At 35.5% G+C, this 23,925-nt stretch overlaps 1 protein-coding gene across 1 annotated transcript; it reads left to right on the top strand.

The window, feature by feature from the left end:
• The first annotated feature begins 5,536 nt into the window (after positions 1-5,536).
• Positions 5,537-22,697, top strand: LOC121431391 (monocarboxylate transporter 13-like). The gene is made up of 5 exons (XM_041628948.1): positions 5,537-5,985; positions 18,995-19,138; positions 19,803-20,180; positions 20,908-21,417; positions 21,839-22,697. The coding sequence occupies exons 1-5, from the start codon at positions 5,787-5,789 to the stop codon at positions 21,958-21,960; spliced, it is 1,353 nt and encodes a 450-aa protein (XP_041484882.1). The 5' UTR covers positions 5,537-5,786; the 3' UTR covers positions 21,961-22,697.
• Positions 22,698-23,925: the final 1,228 nt, after the last annotated feature.

Below are 23,925 nucleotides of genomic sequence, written 5' to 3'. Positions count from 1 at the left end.
CAATGAACTTTGACCGAATTGGGGATATCTGTTGAATTCCCATCATAACTTTGAAAGTTTATGGATCTGATTCATGAAACTTGGACATAATATTAATCAAGCATCACTGAAAATTTTGTGTGCAAGTTTTAGGTCTCATGATTAAAGTCAAAGGTCATTTAGGGTCAATGAACTTTGGCCGAATCGGGGGTATCTGTTGAATTACCATCATAACTTTGAAAGTTTATTGGTCTAGTTCATTAAACTTGGACATTAGAATAATCAAGTATCACTGAACATCCTGTGCGCGTTTCAGGTCACATGACCAAGGTCAATGAACTTTGGCCGAATTGGGTGTATCTGTTGAATTACCATCATAACTTTGAAAGTTTATGGATCTGATTCGTGAAACTTGTACATAACAGTAATCAAGTATCACTGAACCTCCTGTTCGAGTTTCAGGTCACATGATCAGGGTCAAAGGTCATGTAAGGTCAATGAACTTTGGCCATGTTGGGGTTTTTTGTTGAATAACCATCATATCTCTGTAAGTTTATTGGTCTAGTTCATAAAAAAGTGTACATAAGAGAAACCATGTATCACTGAACATCTGGTGCGAGAGAGTAGTATTCAAAGTCAGCACTGCTGCTATATTGAACCGCGTGATGCAGGTGAGACGGCCAGAGGCATTCTACATGTTTATTATTTACGATTACGAGATCGCGCGGAGCGTTGGCGCTCTACTTAAGTGTAAGGTCTGAACTTGAATATCGGCTTGGATATGAAAATTTGATTCCAATAAGTTTAAAAAACACATCTTACGCATGTTAAGCGTGAGACAGTGCCTAGTGCGAGAGATATCAAATCTCGAGCGGGAGAACGGGAGATTTTGCGAAAATGGGCTTTCGGCGGGAGATCTCCCGCCGGAAGCGGGAAAGTTGGGGTCTCTGTCTGCCTGTGCGTCAATTTTATTTTTGTTTTTGTTTTATAGAGAACCTTGTGTCACGGTCGCGCGCATGCACACAGGCGTCTCAATCAACCTCAGAAGCGTTGAGTCTTGTCGATGCCCTTGCGGCTGCTTCCCGAGCGAAACGAGGAATATAGCGTAGCAAAGCGCAGCGAGCCCGTACTATAAACGCATTTTTAATTTTAGTCAGTTCCAGATTTTAAAAAATGTGCTTAGAAAAAGTGCTTTAGGCATTTGTGTTAATGCTGATTTATGAATTGTTTTAAGGTAATTCAGGAGTGCTGAACCCAAAAATGCTGTTTGCCAAACTTGATTCCGACGTTTTCATCCTCAAATCGGCAAAAAACAAAATGACGGCATTTTTAATGCAGTTTCCCATATTAAACGATTTTTATGGGTGATTATATTTAAAAAATTAGGATCTATGCGATATTTTTGATACCCAGGGTTGCAAACATAATGTGTCCGATTGATTCATCAGCCATCTTTAATTATAAGATGGCTGCCATGATTCACAGCTGCTGATAAATAATATGGCAAAATGTTTGATAATTTTGGGGAGATGCTGGCATATTCAAATTGGATATCTTTAACGTGTCCGCCATTTTTTCCTCGCCTGCATAGCAGAAGCAAGACATGGACGTCGCTTTTCCGACGGCGGCGGCGAAGTCAACCAATCTTAACCGAGGTTAAGTTTTTGAAATTTCATAACTTTTAGGGTTTAGATGTATATTTCATGAAACTTAGGCATGTTAGGATTAACAAAGTCTATTGACACAAGTTATAGTTACAAAACGTTGTCAAGGTTACCGGGAAATCCAACATAGCGTCCACAACGGCAGTCGTTGTACCGTCAACTCCAAAAATAAAATAAATCCTCATGATCAAAATAATCAAAACGCTTTCATGGCAAATGACGAATCAGGGCATGTTACAAGATATAATGGCGTCTATAATGGACGTTGTAACTTGAAATGGTCCAAATTCATATAATATCCACCTGGAAGAAATACCTTTGGGGTCTACCGAGAATAAAATAAAACATATAGAAAATCATGATTCCAAAGGGAAAAATTACATCGGAAAAATGTCAAGGTTTATCAGTGGTGCAGTTTTGCCCGCCCCCCCCAAAAAAAAAATATTAATAATGATGGCTTAAAAAATAATTGCTATTTCTTAAAAATCTGGCTGCAAAGTTCATATAATATATACCTACAATGTAAGAACATTTTTGTGCCTTTCTCATGAGGGTCATATGATATAGGTGAAGACAGATCACAGGGAACCATGTTGTCCATTTTATCCAAAAATTGAAGAACGCTCCAAAGATTACATTAAAATTGGTCACCATTGTTACAAAAATGACAATACTTCATATCCCATCTAGTGCCACTATTTTGGTGTCTCTGTTTCTAAGACTCATGAAAATAGGTTTTACAAGAATTAGTGACATAAGTAGGTGGTGGTGCAACAATAAGTAAACATCCAAAAACAAACTTTAAAAAAACTGTGTCGGTTTGTAATTAACAACAAACATTTCATACTCCATTTTTGCAAACCATCCTGGATTTTTGGACATGGAGGACTTTTTTTTACTTGTCCCATTAAACCATAGGTTAGACACCAACATCATATGCCATTGCAGGTATTAAACAAACTATGTTGGGTTTGGGGGGTTTTAGATAACAACAGCTATTTTAGACTCCAATTTTGAAAGCCATCTTGGATTTTTGGACATAGTGGACTGTTGACTGTCCATGTAACTTGTCCCGGTTTAATTCTTGACCCTTAAAATCAACAGTGAATACAACCCAAATAAAAGGCACTAAAATACGTAAAAGATGAATTATGAATTTTTAGGCCATGGCAGCCATTTTTACGCAACCTTGGATTTTCAGGTACTCTGGAGTGCTTATGTTCACTTTTTTCTTTTTCGCCCTCCACAATTGAATACATGTATGTACCGAAAAATGTGTCTAGGGTAGATAAAGTGCCAGTTATTTTAATTTTTAGTTAATGGCGGCCATCTTAGACGCCATCTTAAAAATGACCACTTTCCTGTTATTTTTGAGATCAAATAGTACCAAAAACCGTTGACAAACATTTTTGTTACAAGTTCTGGGGGTCAGAATAGAGTAAAAATGGGTGTAGAATGGCGGCCATTTTATTTTTGCCAATTTTAGGATTTTAACATCAAAATCAAGGTTGGCAAACAGCAAATTTGGACTCAGCGCCCTCAAATTAGTTAAAGCACTTCTCAATTCAGCATTAACACGATTTGCCTAAGGCAGTCTACTTTTCTCAAATCTGGACCTGACTATTTAAAAAAATCACACTTCAGATGTGGCGAAGCTGCTCGCACATTAGGTCACAAAAATAAATTTGCTGATTATTTTTGTAATTCTTTGAATGGTGTATTGTTATTAAACCTCCATCAATATGTTTTATCATCATACAAATACGTTGTACGTCTTTATTTTTTCTGTACCAAGCATTATGTCTGTGCATTGTGGACTAAATATGTGAGTTGAATGCATTTTTTATTGCAATTGATAATTCTACAGAGAAATATATAATAAATTGCATAATTATTTCAATTAACAACGTATGCTTATTTTTTTCTGATGTGTGGAGACGGAGTAGTAACTTACATCTCTTACATTAGCATTGGAAGCCGGTGATTACTTTGTTTTATAATCATAGGCCCGTATTCTGAAGTCGGGTTTAACTTAAACTCAGGTTTAAAGTTGTGATCTAAGTATGGGAAGCCAAAAGTATCAAAAGTTTTATTAAGTTGCATGTTTCTTAAGTTTACTATGCTCTTTCCTGATTCATCGATGGTGAAGACAATCATCTTTTTATACTTCCTAGACAATTATGAATGATTTGATAGCCAAGCTGAAGTATGATATCTCTACTGTAAGTGAATTATGTAACAATTGGCTCTCCATACTTAAACCACAACTTTAAACCTGAGTTTAAGTTAAACCTGACTTCAGAATATGGGCCATAGACTCGAGCCTTACTATGTTTCCCTCAGCATTCATGAATGATACAAAATACAAAAAAACATATCAAGCCTACGTAATACAACAGTGTACGATACTTCTTCAGTAGTATAGATTTTATGTATTTTAAAGGTCGATGACCTTGGTATACATTTAATTTATTTGGTGGGGGGTGATTGTACAGTGCGTCCCAGAAAAAACGAAACCGAGATTTAGTGATGATTTATCATAACTTAATCATAAATAAAATAGACAAATGACCTACCAACGTAAAGCTTAGAATCTCCTCTTTTATCTGGTACTACTAAGATTATTCCTCATTCACGCATGAGTGAGCAAAAATAATTCAAAGAAAGGATGCCAAAAACTCATTTGGCGGGGGGTATCTAAATTTCAAAAAGAAAGTCACATGATTAAAAGTTCAATATCTGCTCTTTTATTTAATACCTTAATCACAAAATGGTCAAGAATTAAAAAGGTTATGATCCCTCCAAACAATGCTTGTATTTCCATAATTTCAGTAAATAAACGTGTTTTCACCAGTTTCCCACAGAAGCTATCGCACGGTAACAAAAGAGTTAATGCATGGCAGATCGTCAACAAAACGGGGCGTCGAGTGAGTTTGAACGCTAGCCTGTAAAACTTCTTCATCTTATTAAATTATTGAAATTCAAGCGTTATTTCAAATAACCAGAACTTTGTTATTCCTTGACCATTTTCTGTAATTGAGGTATCAAATTAAAGAGCAGATATTGAACTTATTTGCAATGTGGTTTTCTTTTTAAAACCCAGATACGGCCCGCCAAGTGACTTTTTGAAATCCCCTTTTCAAATTGTTTTTGCTCACTCATGCTTGAATGAAAAATCATTTACGTGATTTCAAATGAAAGAGGAGATTCTAAGCTTAAAAATGGTAGGTCATTTGTCTATTGTATTTGTGATTAAGTTATGATAAATCATCGATAAATCTCGGTTTCCTTTTTGGTGGGACGCACTGTATAGGGCCAGTTAAGATCATGATTTTGTTTAACAAATAGGGGCGATTAGCATTACCGCTAAAAGGGAACAATGTCTTGATCGCTTGAGCATGAAGGTGGCATGGATTTCTAATGTTTTCATTGTTTTATTGAAGCAATACTATGCATATTACCCCCAGATATTACCATGGATATGTAATGGTTTGGTTTACTGTCTTGTCTACAAATTATCGTTTCTAATAAAATAGGATTAAAAGAAAACAAGATAAAATGATACAAGGTAACACTAAATTATCAGTTTTTATACACAATACAAAAAAGAGAAAACTTGTGATTCGATCGAACAAAGGCAAGTAAGAAAACGATATATAGAACTGCAACGGTTGAAAAAAAAACCCGTGTTGGTTCAGTAATCAATTCAGCTGCCAAATTGTGCTATTTATATTGTCGGCGGCTTTTTATCGCAAGAGTAAAATTTTGATATATACGAATTCTGTTTTTTATTGTTCAAGTCCATTCATACACATCACTGTACATTGCAAACTCTGATTTTGGGGGTTTGTAAGAATATTGTAGAGTATTTTTTTTCTATTGTTACTTTATATGGTAGGACGCTGGCTACGTGCATCGACCACGCAGTACCATCGTGCGTTTAACACGCATTATTTATATGACGCAGTTCAAGATCTTGTTGGTATGTTTCTTCTGCTATTAACATTTTTTTCAACGGATTGTTGGTTTATCAATGATATAATGTGCTACACGCGACAGTGATATCACACATTCTTCAGGTTAATTTGTTGTGTTACTTATCGATCAAAACAAGGTTTTTAAATTTGCAGTGCCTCTTTTAACATGGCTGGTAACTTTCACGCGATGGTAACTTCTGAGAGTTTTCTAATAGTGTTAGTAACATTTCTAAGAACCTGTGGCCATGTGGGAATTATCAAGACTATGGGTATTTACTTGGAAGACATCAACCGAAGTCTTAGAACGACACCAACCGATATAGGAATCGCTCTTGGTCTTCTGAGTGCATTCAGCAGTTTTCCAGGTGAGAATAAATATGTAATCCGTTTTGATAAGATAACACATTAACGAAACTGATTTTTTTATATTTTAAATGCACGGACGTTCCCACTCGGAAGGGGCGACCGGGGAAAGATGAATATGGTAACCCTTTCCCTGTGCGCTTCGCGCATGACATGTTAGATCATCTCAATTCACACCTGGGCTCCTCCATAAGACAGTATACGTGGAACACCTAAACGACAACCTGAAGATAAGTAAAATACCCCACCCCTTTCGTAAAACTATACTGTACAATAACACGAGTGCCTCACCATTTCGTACATGGGAGTTACATACAGTGGTGCCCAATGGTTAGTGAACTCCGCCAGTGTACAATTTCTGCCATGTTTTTGGTATTCAATTGTGAAGTCAGATGATTCGATATTCGTTTGTTTCCCTGGGCTCCCCGAACATAGTGTTGTTGTCTGCATAGAACACTCGGTATACAGACGTTCACTAACTTTTTAGCACAATTGTATTTAAAAGAAACTGGAAAAGGCACAATTAGCCCAGTCATTTTAGTCCAAATCATGACCAAACTTGGAACAAATTGCAACAGATTTTTTTTTATAATTATGCATTTCTGTGAGGTCCCTAGTACAACATACTAAAAGTCCCAAACTTTCCGAATAGGGGAAAGGCATCTAATTTGCATAAATCCAAGATGGCTGCCAAAATTAATTGATATGCCTTCTCCTTAATATTTTTTGTACAGATAATGGAAAAATCTTGAAATGAATACGCAATCCACTATGATTAAGATATCATAAATCGATTGCAATCGTTTCCGGGACTGTCCGGTTAATATTTTTCGAAAAATGTGAGAATTTATGCCAAATTCCGTGTTTTCGGTCAAAATTTGTATGTGCGTTGATATCTTTTTGTTTGATCATTAGCATCAACAGCTAATGTAAAATATCAGCATTCGAAAAAGAAAGGCGATGTATCAACGAGAAAATTGATATGCTTCAAACAGTAATAATGTCTTAACTTGCTTAGAATAAGGGCTAATACATCTGAATGTAGTATGCGATATTGCGATAAAGTGACATCAAACACCAACCTCCGAGTCTTAGTCACACTTCTGATATCGACTACAACGTGATCGCTGGCATGCCTTTGAAGATAGTACAATAGATTAAATCGGTCTTGCCTCGCCTCTGTCGGTGTTGACTAACACGCGTAAATACAATGACGTGTAGCGATAGAAAGGTGTATATGACTTAAATTGATATGTGGGCAAAGGGCCTTTTCTACATATTAAAGCAACTTTTGTGTTAATAAACTCTCTTGGAAAAGGTAAGAGGATGCATTGCTCTGCATGCTGCATGCAATTACGTTCAAGAACATCAAAGCATAGTCCCGCAATAGCTTGTCAAAGTAAAACCCCTTTTCCGGAGCTCAACTATTAAAAATATCGTGCTTTTTGGAGCCCCCAATGTGACAAAGCGGTGTTTTGCTACAAAGAAAACACTTTTATTGTCTTGAAATCACTTGGAGGCAAAAGAGCAGGCTTTTCTCTATCATTTATTTATTTATTTATTCAAATATATTTATACAGGATGACAAGATCAGTTAAAAACTGTTTTACATCATGGTCCTGACATTAAAAACATAAATACATGTAAATCAATAATATATTATAGATGAGATAAAAATCAGAGTAATATCTAAAAGATTGTGTTTGAAATGATACAATGCAATACAAGAGCATTTACAATATGTTATACAAAGAAATAAAGTAAATGTAATTAAATTTAAGTATTAAATAACCAAAAAAGTACACGATTCATGGACGAAATGTATGAATTAATGATTATAGAACTATAAAAAATCGGTAAAACTCAGGCTAATAAAACATATTCACAAGTTGAACATTGATATGTAATAGGAATTAAAAAAAGTGGTATAATTTACATTAAAGTATGAGAATACATAACACTTGTGTTCCATGTATTTATATGAAGCAAATTGAATTATAAAATATATAAAAAAAATAATACATAATAAATTGTAACGAATTACGACAAAGATAGAGGTACTAAAAGAAAAAGAAAACAAGGTTTGGATCGAAGTGTATTAGAAAAAAATGGTAGGTTAAAAGTACATGAAACTGTATATCGGGTTTTGGGCTACAAATCCATTCCTTAATAATTAAAGCTCTCAGGTAATGTAGTACGTATGAATTGCACATCAGGGTTTGGGAATTAATTTCTTGTATTTAAATTTAAAATTATCGAATGATGTTGCATTTTGGAGACTGGGTGGAAGCTCGTTCCATACTTTAGCACCAGCATATTTAAATGATTGTTTGAATAATTCTAGCTTAGGTTTAGGTATTATTACATTTAAAGAATCTGCGTTTCTTGTGTTAAAACCATGGCGGTCACAATACATCTCAATTTCATTACATAATCTTCCAGGAGCTGTGCCATTAATGCATTTGTACATGAGTGTTGCAAGAAAGTAGTTGCATCTTTGTTCAATGTTTGGCCACGACAAGTCAGTCATTAACTTAGTTCCATTGTATTTATCATAATCAAAGTTTTTCGTTACAATTCGTGCTGCTCTTTTCTGTATTCTCAACAATTTCTTTTTGTAAACTTCCGGGCAATTACCCCATACAGAACATGCGTAATCATAGCATGGTTGAATTGTGGATTTATACAATATATTCAATAAGTTAGAGTTAACAAATTTACTAAGTTTGGCAAGAATATGGACTTTGTATGCGACTGATTTACATAGAATATTAGTGTGAGCATTCCATTTCAACTTATCATCAATCATGAGTCCAAGATATTTTACGTTATCGACTTGCTCAATCTTGTGCCCTTCAATATAAATGTTAAGTTCATTTAAGGATTTTGATTTTAATAGCATCACCTTAGTTTTATCTTTATTAATTCGAAGTCTGTTATTAACATACCATTTATTGATTTCAACCATGTTTGCCTGTAATTTTGCATTTGCATCAGTATTATCTTTTCCACTAACATAAACAACCACATCATCAGCGAATATATTGCATGAACCATTTGTAACATATTCCGAAATATCATTAATAAAGATAAGGAAAAGGGTGGGGCCAAGGGCACTACCCTGAGGAATACCTATAGTAAGGTTCCTCATCTGTGATCGTTTACCTTGATGTTGTACAGTTTGCTTTCTATTAGCAATATAACTCTGAAACCATCCAAGCTGATTGCTACGTATTCCATATTTTTCTAATTTATTAATCAGTAAATCATAATCAATGCAATCAAAGCATTTGGAAATGTCTAAGAAGCAAGCAGCTACCTTTTCACTCTCATTTATGGCTTCATAAAAATCATCAAGTATACGATGTAGACTAGTAGAGGTAGAGTGATTAGGTAAAAAGGCCGACTGGTCGACATTGGTCATGTCATGTTCATTTAAGTATTTCAATAGTTGGGATTGAACCTCTTTTTCGATGATCTTAGCAACATGGCTCACAACAGAAATAGGCCTGTAATTATTTTTATCTTTCTTTGATCCCTTGCCTTTATAAACCGGGGTTGTTCGTGCTATTTTCCAGTCGTCGGGTATTTCGCCAGAAGATAAACTTTTATTATAGATTAGGGTTAGAGAATCACATATGTATGGTGCTGCGATATTTAATAATTTTGTATCTAGGCCTAAAACATCCACCTTACTGCTTTTGTCAAGGTGAGTTAGATGTTTTAAAGTTTTGTTTATCTCAATATTTCTAAATTCAAAAGAATAAACACATTCAGGATGTTTCCATTCAAATTTTTTTTCAGGAAAAGTGTTTGCTATCATTTGACCAATGTTTGCAAAATGCTTGTTTATTTCATCACAGTCAACCTCACATGTGTTATTCTCATATGTATTGTTGCCTGTTACAGCGTGTAACTCATTCCATAGTTTTTTTGGATCATTGTTGTGTTCATGAGATATATTATTGTAGTACTCTTTTTTCTTTTCCCTTATCATACAAGTACTTTTGTTTCTTATTCTCCGATATTCATTTAGAGTTTCTTGACATTTAGAGGTATCAAATTTACGTTTTAAATAATCTCTCCTATAAATTAGATTAACGATGTCTGGGGTTACCCAGGGATTAAATCGCTTTTTCATTCTTGCTTCTTTCATTGGAGCAAATTCATTACTTATTTCTAGAAAAGCATCCTTCCATTTTGTCCATGCTGTCTGAACACACAAGTCCTTTAATACATTATTACCGATAACATCGAAACACTTGGTATTTTTCAATCTTTCGATAAAATCATATTCATTAAAATGTTTATAATCTCTAAAACGCCTGACGGTATGATCCTTTGTTTGTTTCTTAAAATTAACACATGTATATATCAAGTAATGGTCACTTAGTGAAATGTTTGCTACATCACACATGCTATGCTTATTTGGAATCGAACTCAGAATATGATCAATGCATTTTGATGACGTAAGAGTAACCCTTGTTGGTTTATCAACCAGTTGGGTGAGGAGAAATAAGTTTTCAATATTAGCAATAAGATTATTGGGTTGTAAATCATTATTTCTATAATCAATATTTGTATCACCAAGGAGAATCAGTTCTTCATTCACGTTTCTTTTTTTTCTATTATATCTAGTATTTTTTCTGAGTATACGTCGTCGGCATCAGGTGGCCTATATAGACAACCGACAATTAATTTATTATCCTTGTCAGGAGAAAATTCGATCCAAGTTGCTTCTAATGAGTTATCAATAAGATCACTCCTTAGAGTATACTCAATGCTACGGTTTATATACATGCAAACACCACCTCCTCTTCTCCCATCTGGTCTATCATGTCTTGTAAGGTCTATCAGCTACATATAAAGAAGTGATGGCACAGCAAATCCTGCCCCCTCAGGGATATGCCGAAGTCACCAACCCCTTTTGGTATTTTGCTCATTTCTCGGAAAATTCGCAATTTTTAGCCCCATTGAGGCAATAGGCGTTTCCCCTTTGCAGTAAACCGATTTAATTGTTTTGTAAGCACTTGGGGATGAAAATAGATTTTCTTCTATCAGCTAAAATTAAAGAAGTGCTGGCACAGCAAAATCTATAACCTACGGGGTTTGCTAAAGTCAATCACCCCTTTTCCATATTTTGCCAATGTATGGAAAAATTTTGGAGCCCCATTGAGGTAAAAGGCGTTTCCCTTTGCAGTAGATCACTTTTGTTCTTTGTAACCACTTGGAGATAACAATATTAGATTTTCCTCTATCAGCTACGTAAAAAGAAGTGCTGCTGGCAAATCAATCCTACATCATTTAGGGGGCTGCTGAAATCACCCACCCCTTTTGCGTATTTTACCCATTTCTTGTAAAATTCTATATTTTGCCTATTTATGGAAAAATCTATCAATTCAGAGCCCTCATTGATGCAAAAATGTTTTTGTTTATACATAGCAAACCATTTTTATTGTTTCGTAACAACTTGGAGATAAAAAAGAAGATTTTCCTTTATCAGCTACATATAAAAAAGTGCTGGCTCGGCAAAGCCTACCCCTTAGGGGTTCCCTAAGTCTCCCCACCCATTTTGCTATTTTATCCTCCTTATTTTACTTATAATATATGGGGAATATCTGCCAATTTGGAGCCCCTATTGAGGCAAAACGTTCTTTCTGCTCTATCGCAAACCTCTTTCATTGAGATTATCCTCTATCAACTACAGCAAAGAAGTGCTGAGCAAAGCCTACCCCCTCAGGGGTTCCCGAAGTCTCTCCACCCTTTTTTGCTTGTTTTCCTTATCGCAGTTTTTGACCCCCCCCCCCCGCTATTCAGGCAAAAGGCATTTCTGCTATATGGTTATGTCACTTTTATTATTTGAAACTTAAAGATGAGTAGGTTTAGTCTATCAGCGCATCAACCCCTTTCCTCTTTAGGGGCTCCAAATTCACAGATTTTCCCATAAATTGGCAAAATACGGAAAAAGTGTGACTTCGCTATATAGTTTAATACTAGTATAAATAGGATGTGGCAGGTCTAATATTAGCTACAACTTATTTTTCTCTTGAACTCTGAGATCGAGCAAGCAGCAAATGTCATTATTTTGGTGTACAACGTCACGTGACTAGAATTAGATAGTTTCCGTGCCTATATAGGCCCTTTTCATGTTAAACAATTAATACAGTCTAAACAGAATCGAATTTATGCGTTTAATGTTAATAGTAGCAATGTTCTTGTAGTACAAACATTTGCTTACTGATATTTATGATATAGCGATAGTTTGAGGAAGCCAATGTTTATAGTATATAGAGGCCGGAATTGATATGATTTGTAATCGGGTCTGAGTACATAGTATACACTAGCGTCGTCTGCTACGTAAACTTAATGAGCGAATATGACCAAAATTACGTCCATTATGTTTATGCAAATTAGAACACTTTCCCCATTCGGATTTTCTGGGACTTTTAGTATGGTCTTCTACGGACCTCAAAGAAATGTTCTGCATTGAAGTAAATTCTGTTGCAATTTGTTCCAAGTGAAAATTTAAAATGACTGGACTAAATGTCGTGATTGGTCTTATATAGCTTGCCGACGTCTATGATGGGGATTCATGTGATCAAAATAATCTTATTCAAGCAAGTATGTCCGCAGCCTATCCGCTTGAAGTAAATTGGGTGGTTACCCCAGAAATGAAAATAGGCAAGTCTGTTTATGTGAGTAAAATTGACCAGGGTAATTCTACAATACTTTATATGGAAATTTGGTGTGCATGATGAATAAGACCTTGCAATCAATACGTAAATGTGTGTGTGGGAGGGAGGGGGGCTGTTACACCCACAAATGTAATAACGCCCACAAATGTAATAACACTTTACCCACAAATGTAATAACGCCCACAAATGTAATAACACTGTACCCACAAATGTAATAATGCACTTTACCCACAAATGTAATAAATATTTGATCGCCCACAAATGTAATAATGACTTTACCCACAAATGTTATATATTTGAAGGAATTTGTGGCAAATCCGTTTTAAACTAAAATCCTATAGTAATGCGGTCATATAGCACAAAAGTGCAGTCTCTTTTCTTGACCCGAATAATTAACAAATTATAATATAAGTCCAAAGTCTTTATTCCAGACCCGGTTGTTTAAAAAAATTGTAATATAAAATCCAAAGTCTTTATTCCAGACCCGGTTGTTTAAAAAATAATAATATGAGCCCAAAGTCTTTTTTCCAAACCTGGTTGTTTCAAAAATTATAACTTAAGTACAAAGTCTTTTTCCCAGACCCGGTTGTTTCAAAAATTATAATATTAGTCCAAAGTCTTTTTTACAGACCAGGTTGTTTAAAAAACTATAATATACATGTGAGTCCAAAGTCTTTTTTCCAGACCCGGTTGTTTAAAAAATTGTAATATAAGTCCAAAGTCTTTTTTCCAGACCCAGTTGTTTCAAAAATTATGATATAAATCCCAAGTCTTTACTCCATACCCGGTTGTTTCAAAAATCATGATATAAATCCAAAGTCTTTATTCCAGACCCGGTTGTTTAAAAAATTATAATATAAATCCAAAGTCTTTATTCCAGACCCGGTTGTTTAAAAAATAATAATATAAGCCCAAAGTCTTTTCTCCATACCCGGTTGTTTAAAAAATCATGATATAAATCCAAAGTCTTTATTCCAGACCCGTTTGTTTAAAAAATAATAATATGAGCCCAAAGTCTTTATTCCAGACCCGGTTGTTTCAAAAATTATAATATAAATCCAAAGTCTTTATTCCAGACCCGGTTGTTTAAAAAATCATAATATAAATGCAAAGTTTTTTTCCAGACCCGGTTATTTCAAAAATTATAATAATCATAAAAAGAAACACCCACGATCATATTAATGTTGAATAACATGGAAATATAGCGTAGTCTTTCTGTCAGACCCAGTTATGAAAATCATTTAAAACACCACAATAACAACAACAAAACAAAGACCCTGCAACCATTAAAAAAAAATCTTGTATATTCCTTCCTTTTTTCTATGAAAAAAAACACAAATAACAAAACATTTAAATACATATGAAAAACTGAGAAATAAGATATCAGTAAACAGGGAATTACTTCTCGAAAACGATAAGGTTGTTGATCGGCCATCTATGATAAAGTATATAAACGAAAAACATTCTAACAAGAGGGGATAACAATTACATTCCATGTATTTATTTGGCAATAAGTCATGATTCACTATTTTTGCCACCCACTGTATGAGAAGTAGGGTAACAATTTTATTTAGTATCATATTTATTACTTCTTTTTTATTATTATTTCTTGTGTATTCATTCCTTTTTTTCTATGAAAAAACCCGAAACAAAACCTTTAAATACATATAAAACAAACAAACTGAGGAATAAGATATCAGCACACAATATGGGGATTACTTCCCGAAGACGATAAGGTTGTTGATCGACGATCTTTGAGATATTATATGAAAGAAAATCATTCTATCAAGAGGGAATAACGCTTTAATAAGTTCTTCGGTACTTTAAATATTCAGTGTACAAAGCACCATTTGTAATATATTCTGCATTTCTTTTTATTAGTTACAATTCCAATAATCTCAGTGGCCTAAGATATATTTTCTGGAGTTATATTGACCCGTAAAGTTAAGATAGAGAGATAGAGGGGATTTATGTGATCAAGAAGGAAAAAAAACTGATTTGAAATGACTGAAAGAGAGACAGGCAAAGAAAGAAGAGCCCCCTCCACACCCGTACCAGAGTTACGGGGTTAGGCTGTCCCGTCGGTGGATTCACGTCCATCAACATCTTGAGGTTTGGTCTTGCCAGGGGACAAACGTCTTTAAATATGGTGTAGTCTTTGGTCTAGACCCAATTATTTCAAAATAGGAAATTATTAGAAACGATAAAAACAGACAAACAATATTAACAAAGACGCCACAATATCATTGATTTAGAATGACGTTGTTGTTGTTATTTTGGGTTTTTAAGGGCTGTACTATTCAGATCTGAATATTTACGCCTTTATTAATTTGTCGTTTTTGTGGTATAAGTTATCACAGGGTTTTTATAGTTTGGGAGATGCTGGTGTCTACGTTTAAAGATCATTCTTTTGCTTAATTTGTATTTTTAAGAGAACTAGAGGTGGGGTAAAGAGAACTCTCTAAGCCCAAGCATTTAAACTGGGTTTAATTTTAAAGATTGTTCTTAGCTTTGATTTTTTTTAAATATTTTTTATCTTATAAATAACTGGGTCTACACGAAGGTCAAAGCATAATACTCAAGTTATTCAACAGGAATAAGAATATGACAAAGTCTTATGTTTTTTAAGATTTTTTAAATTAATTTCTAAATGACTTGGTCTTGAATAGAGACAACGCTCTAAACATGTGCTTTTCTACTTGGTCTTAATTTGGAGGATTGTTGGTTCTTAGATTCGTGGTTGGGGGTTGGGTTTTTATTGTTTTTTATTCTTGAAATAATTTTGTCTGGAAGAAAGTCTACAATCGAACTCCATATTATATTTATGCAGAATTTTAGTTGCTATCTTGTTTTATTGTCGCACGATGTTCTGAAATAAATATTCACCTAGAAGACTTTTGTCATTCATGCAAAACCTTTCGGATGTATTATAAAATGTAATAACTGCATGGCACCGCTCAATAACGAAACGATTTTTAGAAATATATTTTCTTGCAGTTTTCTACTTAATCATAACTTACAAACTACTATATTTGAATATATTTGTGTGGGTATACACACATATATACATATCAACTATTGGAAGTTGTATTACTATAGCAACTATTATTCATCAACTGAATCAGACGCGCGTTGGATGTACACACGATATAATATATTACAATACTTGTGGGTTTTTTTTCATCTCTAACCGCCCACAATATCTTGTAACTAACCTTGGATGATTGGTCGCAAAGCATCACACTATATCTTTTATCAAGCTATTATGCATGTGATAGAATATTTTACATTTGTTAAAGCCTTGACTTTAAGAAAGGGAAAAAAGAGGAGACATCTCCCCATATCTTGCTGGGGTTCCCTTCTTTCATTTTTCCTTGCGGAAGAGTAATAGAAACAAAATTAAAATAATAAAATAACCACCCAAATGTATTGACACTTCCCTTTTTGTATTTGCTGGATTTCATGTTTGAAGCTCTTTCTATATACAGACAAGTGTCCATCGACTGACTGAGGGTCACAAGGAGGAGGAAGGGCTTCCTCCCACCGGGGCCCCTTTTTATTTTCCACGTTAGGTAGGTTAAAGGCGTTTGTCCCCTGGAAAGATCAAACCTCAAGATGTTGATGGACCTGAATCCACCGACGGGACAGTCGTAACCCCGTAACTCTGGTACGGGTGTGGGGGGGGGCTCTTCTTTCTTTGCCTGTCTCTCTTTCAGTCATTCCAAATCAGTTCATTTTCCATATCTTATCACTTCTTGATCTCATAAATCCTTTCTTTCTCTGTCTTTACGTACTTTACGGGTCAATAAAACCCCAGAAAATTATCTTAGGCCACTGAGATTAATTGAATTGTAAAGAAAAAAAAACAAATATATCACAAATGATGCTTGGTACACTGAGAATTCAGAGTATATACAAAAAACCTGTTAAAATGCTAGCCCCCCCCCCCTTGTTAGAATGATTTTCTTTCATATAATAACACATAGATCATCGATCAACGACCTTATAGTATTAAATGTTTGTTTTGTTCGTTTTTTCATAGAAAAAAAAGGAATGAATATACAAAAAATGATTGAAAAAAGGGGGAAAAATAGAAATAAGAAATGAAATTAATATTATTCAATACAATTGTTACCCAACTCTTTATACAGTGAGTGGCAAAAATAGTCAATTATGACTTATTGCCAAATAAAAACAAGGAATGGAATGGTTATTCCACAGTAGTTAGATTATTGGGTATTCGTTTTAGAATATTTGTAAAAAAACCATTTATTTAAATAACCAATTCTGGAGAAAGGACGTTTGCTTTACCCATAAATAATTGCAATGTTTTGTAGGGGTCTTAGTATTATTATAAAAAAATCTGGGAGTGGGGTAAAGACATATTTTTTTACTGGGTGTAAATTTTGAAAATTGGTTTTAGATTTGATTTTCTTTTTTAATTCATTTTTAGATGACCTGGTCTGGAGGAAAGACTACGTTTTAAGACTCATGTTATTTGAAAAGAATATGATAGGGTCTTATGTTAGAATATTTTTTTTTGTTGTAATTTTTGTAATGATTAGATCTGGAATAAAGACAACGTTCTAAACCTCTTTTTAAAAACAGGTTCTTAGGTTCAATAATTGCTTGGTCTTAGATTTAGAGTTATTTCTATTTCTACTATAAGCGTTATTTTGAAAAACAAATGACTGGGTCTGGCTGAAAGACTACGGTATATGTCCATGCTATCCAGCATTGATAAGATTATGGGGTCTTTTTCGGTTTTTGTTGTTGTTGTATTGTTATTTACAATTTTTGAATAACAGGGTTTGGAGAAAAGGCTAAGCTCGATTTTTTTTCCACTGGAATATCATTATGGTATCTTAGTTTGGACTTATAATTTTTAAAATAACCGGGTCTGGAAAAAAGACTTTGGACTTATATTATAATTTTTGAAACTACCGGGTCTGGAAAAAGACTTTGGATTTTTGTGCTATATGAAGGCATTACTATAGGGTTTTACTTTTTAGTTTTAAATAACCGGGTCTGGAGAAAAGACTTTGCTTGATTCTCAATTTACTCATAGCATATATATTCACAATACGTTCCGTAAAATTTAAAACAACAACAACAAAGACATTGATTTCACCAGTTTTGATTAACAGGGTCTGGAGAGAAGACTAAGCTCGATTCTCATTTTTATTCCACTAAAACATCATTATCGTATCTTCGTTTGGACTTATATCATAATATTTGGAATAACCGGGTCTGGAATAAAGACTTCGGACTTATAATTTTTTTTAACAACCGGGTCTGGAAAAAAGACTTTGGACTTATATTATAATTTTTGAAGCAACTGGGTCTGGAATAAAGACTTTGGGCTTATATTATTATTTTTTTAACTGGAATAAAGACTTTGGTTTTGTATTGTAATTTTTGAAACAACCGGGTCTGGAAAAAAGACATCGGACTTATTTTATAATTTTTGAAACAGCCGTGTCTGGAAAAACAACTTTGGACTGATATTATAATTTGTTAATTAACCGGGTCAGGAAAAGAGACTGCACTTTTGTGCTATATGCACGCATTACTATAGAATTTTGGTTTAGAACGGATTTGCCAAAAAGCCCTTCAAATTTATAACATTTGTGGGTAAAGTCATTATTACATTTGTGGACGATCAAAAATTATTACATTTGTGGGTGAAATTATTACATTTGTGGGTAAAGTCATTATTACATTTGTGGGTGAAATTATTACATTTGTGGGTAAAGTGTTACTACATTTGTGGGCGTTATTACCTTTGTGGGTGCAACAGGGGTACCCTCCATCAATCCACTTAGCATTTGTTTCATTCATCCTGAAAACGACATCAAAATCCGCCGAAATCGTGCGACAAATTCCTCGATTTCAGTATCATTTTGTATGTCTCTGTCATTTAGAGATTTCCATTGTATTTGCCCTTATTGTTGATGTACACATGTATCTTATTCATTGGGGTAAATCCTTGCGTCACGCCTCTTGTTCGGGGGAGGGGTCTATTTGTTCATCCCCCTACCTTCAATTGCATGAGATACCGTGGCCGAATGGTCTTATGCACCTGGCTATCCGTGGAAAGTCCGGGGTTCGATTACCGGCCATGGCGCCTTTGCCCGTGAGCAATGCCCCTTTACCCTGCATTCAATAAATGGAAATGATATACGCATTATTGATAACTAGGTATGCACTGGTTAAAAAAAAGACGTCACGGATATATACCCGTGATTATATTTATCATCAGTAATATCAAAAGTCACATACACATTTGAAATACTGATGTTCACCATCTTTACAGCTCCAATAATTGCTGCCCTCTACCAACGTCGTTCAATCCGTCGTTTCCTCCTTGTGTCTGGGGCGTGTCTAACTCCAGTAGGAGTGGCGTTAACATCCATGGCAACCACCAACGCTCAAATGGCAATATTTCTTTCAATTACAGGTAATCTCCCTCTTTCAATCAGTATGGTTTTTGTCTTTATCTTCCTCTTGATCTTTATCCACTCTTCCAAAATACTTGTCTCCCTTTATCCCAACACATCATCATCTTCTGCTAAAGGGTGACCGAAAAACGGTTTCAACAGAGCTTGATTACAATATGCTACATTTGAAACGTTTTCACTGTTTTACGATTTTAGAAGCACTGTAAGTGGCTTGCAGCAAACACTGGCGTTACGTTTTCATGCCATTGTTCATTGGTAAATATTTATGTATATTTAATCGCTACAGTGAGCTTGAAAACTTCTACGAGTATAACGATTTCTGCATTCCTGAGTTGAAATAATTTTCAGGTTCCGTTTTTTTTTATCCCTCAACATAATATTGAACATTCGTCTTTGCCAAGGTATATGTCGTAGTCACACGGTCTGGCCTTTCATCTTAATTTACTTGTCTGTCTTCATGACGTCATGACTATAGTGCCAAAACCATATGCATTAAATGCGAGAAATCTGGTGTAATCTTGGGTTAAGCTACATGATTTAGAATTAAAATGATGTGTATATCCCACAAATCTGTCCATTTGATTTCTTTTGCAGAAAAACACACAGCAAAAGCTTTTAATACAGTATTTCTTTTTTTCAACATATCGTTTGTTCTTCTGATAGGTCTTGGACATTGTGTCATAATGGTTTGTTCTATCATTTCATTACATCGTGTTGCTTCAAACAATTACAATCTACTCTTCAGTCTTGGAAAGACTGGATATGGGACTGGTATGGTTCTAATACCATTTTTGGCTGAACTGTTGCGTAAAGCTTATGGCTGGAGAGGTGGATTGCTTATCATGAGTGGACTGATGGCACATATTATTCCTTGTGCTGTTGGTATAAAGCTGGACTCTGATGAGAATATCGAACGTGATTATCGGCAAGTTCTGAGTAGTTCCATTGGTAGTGATAGAGAAGATGAAGAAGAACAAGGAGAGGAAGAAACGGGGAAAGGAAAACATGACTGTAATAGCTGCATCCGTCGGGATACAAAAGGTGAGGAAATCAAGACAAATATATGATTATATTGGCATTCAGGATCATGTAGGGCAATGTCATAATTTCATGTCATAAGTTCATGTCCCGCCCCCACCGCACCCTTGGCGCACAGACGCCGGAGGAGGTGATTGAAATGTATTTAGCCTATAAACATGATAAAACATAACCATGATAACTGACGGAAGTTGCAAATGTGATGACCCTCAGCGACTTGACCGTGTGAGAGGGCTCTGATTTTTATTAAGAAAAGGTGTGGCTCTTTCAGGGGCCCTCCCATGAACCGTAGGGAATCCTGGATCTGGCCAATAGTGGTTATTGTCTATTCTAAAATATCAGCACTGCCCTGAGACTGTTAGAAGTGTTAGGTTGCAATTATAATACAGACTATTGTTATGACTGCTATAAACTCGTCATACTTTGCCAAATTTTCTGATACATTATACACGTAAATCCTCACTTAACATATATATGCGTCACTAGAATTTCACATAGATATTGATGGGTCCGTTGGGACAATAATCATGCTTCAAATTTTGCTTGAAAAGTTTCTATCGGACTCGGGAATCGTTCTATTTTTAATAGAAATATTCCTCGAAGTGTTCACAATGAGAAAGATAACATCAGGTATTTTACTTCGAGTGCTATACACGTATCTAATATTTCTAAATCGACGACTTAGAACTCGAGTATTCTTTCACTTCTTTACAACTGAATATCACTCCAGGAAACGACTATCAGCCTGGAGCTTTGGCACGGATCACCACCAGTATTCGCCAGTCAGATTTCTACTCGGACCCTCTGTTGAACGTGATAATCAGTCTCAACATGACTTTCTTTGTGTTCTATAGCGGCTGGCACTCCTTTCTCGTACCACATACACTCCAGAGAGGAATCTCTATCCGAGACACCCTGATCATTACATTTACAGCAGCAATAGGGAATACCTTCAGCAGGGTTGCTGTAGGTGTCCTCACCAACAACCGTTTCCATCCGGTCACTATATTTCTCTTCGCTACAGTGGTGGACATAGTTGCACTCCTCTGCGATATTTATGTCGTCAACTACTACCTTATCTTAGTGACGTCTTGTGTCTCTGCAATGTCGATAGGAGGAAGGGCAATTTTGGGCGCGCTGATTTTGAGGGACAGAGCGTCTCCAGAGAAATTCCACATCGCCTTTTCTGTCGATAAAGTCTTTCAAGGATTTGGGATGTTTGCTGGTGGTTACTTTGGAGGTAAGGCATATCCACTCGGTTGATAGTATATCATTCGAACACATCGGGTAAAGTCAAATCAGCAAAGCATTGGACATGTTTTAAAAAGAAAGATTAAAATCCCATGTTTCTTTTAATTAAATGTGACTGATAGTCCAACAGGTCATCAGGGGAGCGTTTCATGAAAGGACTTGTCGGACGTTTTATCCGACAAGTCCCATTTCATCCGAAACAGTTACTATAGTAACAGTACCTCTCAGCCAATCAACATAAGAGAAAGATGTCAGATCTGACAACTTGTCGGATGAAAATGTTGATGAAACACTCCCCGGGACTGTGATAGTTGAAAGATTAAAATACAATGAACTGCTGAAAAGTTGAGTGTGTTATCCGGCTCTGCTTGACATGATTGCTTATTTTACTTTGTATTTTCTTTGTCCAGGTTGGATTGCCGATCACTTCTCAACCTATGACGCTACGTTTAAATTCCTAACTTTCATCGACGTCTTCATTCTCGGACTGATAACAGTAATCAAGATCAAGCCGAAACCCAATCCCACCTGACCATTCAGAAGGGACCTAAATATTACCTTCCGTTCGTGGTTATTCAAGTGCAAACGAAAACCTGACAATACCTATTGTACATGCTAAATGCTAATTTTTGAAAATGGTCGGAAAATCTTTCAAATGAGAAAAGATGATTCTGATTGGATCTGAGCTTCTGTCATAGTATATGTGGAAATAAATTTACGAGATGCTGCACAGACACCATGATTACTTTCAAGATTTATCTTTCTTGTTTCAGCCAACCATGGAAGAATAATCATCTGAAAACGCTATCTACATGAATCTCAGAAAAGTCATGTAAAGTGATTGAAGTCCTAGCTATCTGTCTCACATAAGCGGCATGCTCTGCGAAGTTTTGCTCCTAACTCAAGAACACCTCTATGCGAAGAGATTGGTGCTCCATCTCTGCTGAAGAATGGCTAATTCAATAAGACCTCTCAACCAAGCCAGGTGTACTCAATGGTCAGTTCACTTCGGTCCTCCCAGTGAAGATGCATCGCATCTACCAGACCTTGGAGAAAGCCTATATACTCATCCTGCATTCGATATTGGCAGAAAGATTCTTGGAACTTCCTACGAACCTGATCAAATTCAGCATGTGATACTGATTAACTTTCTGCAGACCCAAGTGAGCTTGCTCACTAAGGCAAGGAAGGTTCGAATATCCCGAAGGATCGTAATTCCGAAGATTCGTTAGTCCGAAAACGAAATAAGGTTCGCAATTCTAAAGGTTCGTGAGTCCAAAAACGAAATGAGGTTCGTCAATCCGAAAATGAAATAAGGTTAACTAAGAGAGGGGACAAGGGCACTTGCACCCCCCCCCCAAAAAAAAAAAATAAAGAAAATCTGTAGCATCGAAATACTTTTTTTCTAATATGAGAAATACCCCTTTTTTCGGAATAAAATACCCTTTTAAAGTAAACATTTTAGATTAGAGAAATCCCGATCTTTGGGGTTGTTAGCAGTTATTGTTTAGCAAGGTACTCTCCGTTTCTGTTTTAAAAAGGCTTAGAATGTGCAGTTTTAAGGCTGGAATCTCTTTTTTAGCTTGCGCTTCACACTCGCATTATTCGATGTATCCTATACACGAGTCACTAAACGCAGTCATTAACAGGTGCCTTTTCTGGTCAGTATATTTTAGCTCGCACTTCACGATCAAATTAATTCTTCAGTTAGATGCACATCTTTTTAATGATAGCAAAAATGTTCAGAATGTCATTTCTTATAAAAATGTCAAAAATTAGAGCTTGAGATAGCTCAGTCGGTAGAGCGGGGGATTCGTATTCCGGTGACCCGGGTTCGATTCCCACTTGGTGCGCTAGTGCCCATTGGTAAGGCATTAATCCTCAGTACTAAGTCCTTCGCAGAGGACCTTAATCCGTCGGTCCTCTGGTTGCTTGCTTACAAGCATTCGTGCTTTCTTAGCAATCACCACCAATCAATCAATCAGATTCACGCTCAAACATCAATTTTCGCCCCTAGGTAGAATATCAATTCGACCCGCCCAGTAAGTTGCAGATCGATTCGGCGCCCCCACGGATCCGCGCCTACCCTGTCCTCTGTCATATGTATCAACTTAAAACATGTAAAATATGTACCAATTATAAAATTCATTTATATGAATATTGTAAGCCTTTTAAAGCATTACAAGGGAATAAAGCAAATTCTCTTGTTGAATGATATTCATATTTTCGCTTTAAATGATACAATATTAGACAATTGTATTACAGATACCGAAATTTTTGTTCCTCAATATACATTGCTAGGAAGAGACAGGGATAGAAATGGAGGTAAAATGGCTATTTATGTTCACAAGTCTATCGAATTATGCGCTTTGTCACTTTTCGTTAGAAGTAAGTTAGTTTTACTTTGTAAATTGGTGTAGGCGACCAAATTTAAAAAAAATAACTGCTTGTTCCTATGAGGACCTATTAGTAAAATATACTCGTGTGGGGTTGTTCA

The sequence above is a fragment of the Lytechinus variegatus genome, chromosome 17 (assembly GCF_018143015.1).
Source record: "Lytechinus variegatus isolate NC3 chromosome 17, Lvar_3.0, whole genome shotgun sequence".
Classification (NCBI taxonomy): Eukaryota; Metazoa; Echinodermata; class Echinoidea; order Temnopleuroida; family Toxopneustidae; genus Lytechinus; species Lytechinus variegatus.
This window is presented reverse-complemented; position numbering and strand designations above follow the sequence as displayed.

Excerpts from the sequence above, each read along its gene's own strand:
- LOC121431391 (XM_041628948.1), top strand. The coding sequence starts at position 5,787 with ATGGCTGGTAACTTTCACGCGATGGTAACTTCTGAGAGTTTTCTAATA. Across the intron at positions 19,139-19,802 it reads AATATTTCTTTCAATTACAG|GTCTTGGACATTGTGTCATA; the intron begins GTAATCTCCCTC and ends TTCTTCTGATAG. Across the intron at positions 20,181-20,907 it reads CATCCGTCGGGATACAAAAG|GAAACGACTATCAGCCTGGA; the intron begins GTGAGGAAATCA and ends ATATCACTCCAG.